Below are 6,000 nucleotides of genomic sequence, written 5' to 3' on the forward strand. Positions count from 1 at the left end.
CGGGGGATGAGTTGGTTGGTGAAGGCAGTAAGTGGTACTTTAAGAAAGAGGCTACGACCTTCCCTAACCCCAAAGTTGTCTTTTTAAAATATATCTATATCTATATATCTATATCTATACCTATATATATTGATTTCAGAGAGGAAGTGAGAGGGAGAGAGAGGTAGGAACATCATGATGAGAGAGAATCATTGATCTGCTGCCTCCTGCACACCCCCTACTGGGGATCAAGCCTGCAACCTGGGCATGTGCCCTGGGGGTAATCGAACCCATAACCTCTTGGTTCATAGATCTGAGCCACACCAGCTGGGCCCCAAAGTTGTCTTTAGGTGGGGAAATCTTAAAATAATCACTTGTTCCCTAACTGGTTTGGCTCAGTGGATAGAATGTTGTCCTGCGGACTGAAGGGTCCCAGGTTCGATTCCAGTCAAGGGCATGTACCTTGGTTGCGGGCACATCCCCAGTAGGGGGTGTGCAGGAGGCTGATGATGGATGTTTCTCTCTCATGGATGTTTCTAACTATTTGTCCTTCTCCCTTCCTCTCTGTAAAAAATCAGTACGACAATTTTAAAAAAAATTTAAAAAATCACTTGCTTTTATTGTGAGTTTACAGTTTTTATGGAGCAGAGGGCACATTCTAAAATAATAGCAACTTTTATTCAGAGTTTCCCTTCTTGGGTTACTGTACTAAATGCTTTATAGGAGTCGCCTGAAGTTGTCCTCTCAATGTCCGGCCAGCACAGTGCCTGACAGTCTGGAGTCTTTCTCAGTCTTGGTTGTGGAATTACTGAATGAGGCATACCTGTTTTACAGGTAAAGAATTTGAGGCACAGGGATTGTGTAACTAGTCCAAAATCAACATGGAGTTGGTGATGAAATTATCTAACCTGCAGGCCAGCCCCAGAACCTGAGCTCTTAAGCACAAATTCTAGTGAAAGACAACCCAAAACATTCATTACCCTCACTGCAGACCTGCATAAGACAGGCTGCTTTGGTTAAATCTCACACAGTAGGCAGTGTCTGGCCAGGCATTCGAAGTAAAACAAACAAAAAATTTTGTTTTGTAATTTGGTAGACTGTTAAATTGATTTTTCACTCAGGATAATGGCTACTTTTCAGTTTGCTGTGTACCATTTATAGCTCTGTTGTGAGGGCATCAATATTGATTGTCTAGGATGTGTACTTGGGATAAGATACCCCGTGGGTGCTCCGTCAACATGATGCAATGAAGATGATTTGAATCCTTGAAGAGCCAGTCTTTTAGATCACTCCCCAATTACTAACTAGAAGAATGTAATGTGTCACAGGTAAATGGTAGCTGTGGCACTTTATCCCCAAGGGGTTGTGCTAGTATAATATGTTAGTCATGGTAATACCTCTTGGACAATCCCAGGAAGAATCAGGACATCGGATATGTCGCATCAATGTTGGCATGTCAACAGTCTGTCCAAAATCAAACCCTTAACACCACAAACCTGCTTCTCCTTGGTGACTTGTATTAACAGCCTCCCAGTAACCAGACTTGAATCATCTTCAATTCTTCCTTCTTTCTCCCATGAACCATTGTCCTTTCTATCACCAAAAATTCTTTAATCCCCAAAACGTGACCTAATCCCAACACCTCGGCTATGATTAGCATTTATATAAACTGGAATTAATGCACACTCTTGCCTTTGCAATCTATTCTTACACTCCAGCCAGTCACACTAAAAAAAATAAAACCTGACAGAGTATAAACCCAATTTAAAGAAAAAGCCGAAACTCAAAAACAAAGTTTGAGTTTGCCATAATATTTTTAAAAAGTCAATATGCATTATTGTGTAGCACATCTCAAACGTTAATATATTTACTTAAACGTTAATAACATATTTACTTTAAATGTCATTCAAAGCCTAGTTACTAAAGTGTTAGTGTTCTCAAAGACTTGGTATTTCTACACCCCAGCAGTCAAATATAACTTAAGTGTAATAATTTAATAATAAAGTAGTTCTTTAGCCCTAAAAAAAAACAACAACACTAAATGCAGTGTGCATGCACTTGCATAAGGTAGGACCTAAAATTAGGGATCACCCACAGAAAGAATGTTTTTTATTCCCTGATTACCAGTAAAATGAATAGGCCAATGGCCAGGAGGAAGCCCATGGCTGATCCCATCCTGAAAGGACTGCATTGCGTGGGAAACCAGAGAAGTTGGTGAGCATTTGCTCTAGTGTCCAAGAGCACATCCTTTACGTTTTCTTGCCACCCAAATCCAGTAAAGAAGTGCCGGGGACGAGAATAAGAGAGGAAGTAGGAGGAGAGAGATGGGCAGATGGACTGGGATCCCAGGGAAAGAATTGCCCGCCTAGCCACACCCCGGTTTCCCAGGTAACGCGGTAAACAGAACTTGAGCTCCTTTTCCTCTGTGAACTCCATAGGTGTAAAGTGGTAGGTAGAAAGTAGCGGGGAGTGAAGATGTGCTCTTTCGTGAGAGTAGGGTCCTCCAAAGGGCTAGAGCCCCCAAAGAAATTGGAAACTTCCCTTGAGACCGGTACAGGTTTCCCCTTAGAAATGAGTGCTGTTGGAGGCACGAGGGTGCCTGAGAGGAAGTCTCCCCTGAGCATGGGAGCCGGATTAACCCACAAAGGAAAGGATGATGTAGGAGAGAGGAGGGTGTTCAGGGGAACAATATCTCCCACGGAGTGTGGGCTCAGGGGAGGATTAAGAAAAGATTCCCAGTGGAGGGAGAGCCCCTTGGTTAGTAATAAATATGAGGAGAGAACGGCATCATCAGAAACAAAATCTCCATTGAATAAGGGGCTTGAACTTAGATTAAAAAGACAGGATATTTCTAGGACCCCCTTGGAGAGGAGTAATTTAGGAATCAACAGGGTCTCAGCCTCACAGGAAACAAGACCTTCCCTGGGTGTGTTGCCAGAAAATGAGTGTCTTCTGGCAAAGTGTTCTGGAAGGAGAATACAGCATCCCTCGGGTATGGTGTGTGAAAGTCCGCAGGCTCTGGGGAGCAGGAGAGGTCCTGTGGCTGGTGCCCCTGAAGGCTTTGGGGCCTCAGGGGAGAAGCAGCAGGCTTTGGGTGTGGAACCTAGCCAGGAACTGGAAAAAGAACCCACCTGTGTGGTGATGAAGCCCAGTGTAGAGATGACGTCTCCCGTGGAGGTGGACATTGGGTTGCCCCAACCAGAGGAGCCAGATGCCATGAAGAATACAGAGCCCCAAATGGGCTTGGTGATAGAACCTTCTGAGTGCCAGTTTGCCCAACAACCTGAAGAGAAAACAGAGGCTGAAAACTTTGAACCAGGAGTAGAACCTCCAGATCGCATCAGACCCATCTACTCTGGGAAATTTTTTGATCGAATGCCGTGCTCTCCAAGTGTAAGTCTTTTTTTTCTAGTATTTTCCCAGGGAAGTGTATATAGCCATATCTTTATAGAGGTGATAAACTGATGATACTTGTGTTTGGGTTTGTGGAGTCAAACTGCCAATATTTCATTGGGATTCCGATATCTCTTGTCCCATTGGACTCTTTTTAGCTGTTACTTCGTCCAATCTTTTCTGATTCTCTGCCTTCCTTTCTAGATGTCAGCCTTGTTTTCTGTGCACATCAGTGGTTCCTCTTGATTTTTGTTTTCTCCTGTGACCTTTATTTCATTCCTTAGTCTGCATTTCTCAGTCCTCTCACTGAGATACATGTTGTATTCTTTTTAAAAAAAATATTTTTATTGATTTCAGAGAGGAAGGGATGGGGAGAGAGAGATAGAAACATCAATGATGAGAGAATCATTGATCGGCTGCCTCCTGCATGCCCTACACTGGGGATCGAGCCTGTAACCCACCTGGGCATGTGCCATTGGCCAGAATCGAACCTGGGACCCTTCAGTCCTCAGGCCAGTGTTTTATCCACTGAGCCAAACCAGTTAGGGCCATGTTGTATTCTAATATTCATGTTTCTTTTTCAATTTACATGGAATGCTCTTTTTTGGTCAACAACCTGTATTGCTTTTCATTTTTTCTTTTCCTTTTTCAATGAGAGAGGGGGGGGGGGGGGAGAGAAAGAAAGGGAGAGAGAGAGAGAGAGAGAGAGAGAGAGAGAGAGAGAGAGAGAGGTGTTGTTCCACTTATTTATGCATGCATTGATTGATTCTTGTATGTGCCCTGACCAGGGTTTGAACTCAAAACTTTGGCATATCAGTATGACACTCAAACCTTTTTAGGTAAATAATCATATTGATGCTTTTATCTTTCCTTCTTTAGTATATATGCTTCTCGTTTCTATTTTCTATATCATTGCATTGCCTATGGTCAATAAAATGACATTGATAGTAAGTATTCTTTCTTGACTTTCATGGAAATAATTCTAATGTTTCAATTTTGAGTATTATTTTTGCTGAATATTTTTGATGTGTCAAGTTAAGGACACCTATATCTACTCTGAGTTTGCTAAGAATGTTTAAAAATCAGAAATAGACCTTGAGCTATTAAAATGTTTCCCATTGGTTGAACTACACCTTTTCCAGATTGAAATGGTTCATTTTCTAACAGCAAACAATCTTCATATTTCTGGGCTAAGCCCTACTTGGTTGTGATATAGGAAGAAGGAAGGAAAGGTTCAAAGAAAGGCTAACCAATTGTAGTGCCTACAATGAAGAGACAGTATGTTAGGCACTGTGGCTACAAAGCTGAAAAATGATATGGTGTCTGCTTTCAAGGAACTTATGAAGTATGGTAGCAATCATCTCAGGTAGAAACTATAGTTTAACTTTAACCCTGCTGTTTGGCTTCTGTACTTATTCACTTTGTTTAACAATAGAAAAGTTATTTTGATTTTCTGAATTATATAAATTATCCCATTCGATTAAATACCCTATTGATAGTGTTATGCCCAGATTTCAGGATCCCCAAGAAACCACACCAGGGAGCCAGCCAGGTCCGATGCAAAAGCATAAGAGTCTTTATTCGAGCTAGCTCGGCTCCCCCACCTTGCCGACACCGCAGCAGGAAGCAGAGAGAGACCTAGCCCGTGAAGAGGACTTTTATAGGGGGGTGGAGTCAGGGTAGGAGAGGGGACTGTGGGCCCTGCCGATTGGCCAGGCGCAAGTCGGTGTCTTGTTCCTGGGTGTGGCTAGCAGAGGCTTAGACTTCCGGGAAGAAGCTCCTTGCCAAGCACATGGCTGCCCCAAAATGGAGGACACAGGGTAAGATGGAGGGCGTAGTCCTCGCCCTTTCAGTAGTAATGTGAATATCCCATGGGTTGTGGTCATACTGGTCTTAGAAAGCACATTGTCCTTTACCTGGGAAGGACAGCACAATTATCCCAAGGTCAGAGGGCTCCAGTTAACATGTCCCTGTTGACTCAGTGTTCCGGAGACCCAAAAACTGTAATTTAGATCAAACCAGGTTCCTCATTCCAGACCCGAGGGCTCCAGATAATGTGTTTCTGTCAATTCAGTGATCCAGAGACCCAAAACTATAACTTAGATAACATGCTGCTGCTGCTTCTGTAAACTGCTTTTTTGCGAACCAGGTTCCTCATTCCAATCCCTGGGATGTAATCAATAACATTGTGATTTTTGCTTATATAAACCTGGTATTGTAGCCATCTTATCACTATGAAATCTGGGAGAGCAAAATGCCCCCTCATAGTCCCGGATTTCCAATAAATGTGACTCTTTAATTCAACTTCTTGAGGCGTCCTTGTATTATTCGCGGGGTATATTACAACACTTAGAGTTTAGAGACTCAAGACCAATAGACAAATGACTTTATGATATGGTAAAAGTCATGTAAAAGGAATGCCTTATTTTTCTTTCCTGTTCTATACTAAGGGAACCTGGTAGATATTTGAGAAATGGGTAGAAGCAAATGAGTCACCTAATTGTAAATCTTGTGAGAACTTGCTAGTTATGTAAGCCCTGTTACTGAAAATTCTTATTTTGTATGAATTTGTCAAGATCCAATCTCTGCAGAATTCTGAGAAGTGGGTGGTTGCATAATGGGTTCAGG

At 42.5% G+C, this 6,000-nt stretch overlaps 1 protein-coding gene across 2 annotated transcripts in view; it reads left to right on the plus strand.

Moving 5' to 3' along the window:
• The first annotated feature begins 571 nt into the window (after nucleotides 1-571).
• Nucleotides 572-6,000, plus strand: part of EFHB (EF-hand domain family member B) — a 44,178-nt gene continuing 38,749 nt past the window's right edge. For both annotated transcript variants that reach the window (XM_006083913.3, XM_023749443.1), the window contains exon 1: nucleotides 572-3,372. In XM_006083913.3, coding sequence (XP_006083975.1) covers nucleotides 2,455-3,372 — 918 coding nt within the window. In that variant the 5' untranslated portion in view covers nucleotides 572-2,454. The remainder of the gene's footprint in view (nucleotides 3,373-6,000) is intronic.

This window comes from Myotis lucifugus, unplaced genomic scaffold, assembly GCF_000147115.1.
Source record: "Myotis lucifugus unplaced genomic scaffold, Myoluc2.0 scaffold_8, whole genome shotgun sequence".
In the NCBI taxonomy this organism is placed as follows: domain Eukaryota; kingdom Metazoa; phylum Chordata; class Mammalia; order Chiroptera; family Vespertilionidae; genus Myotis; species Myotis lucifugus.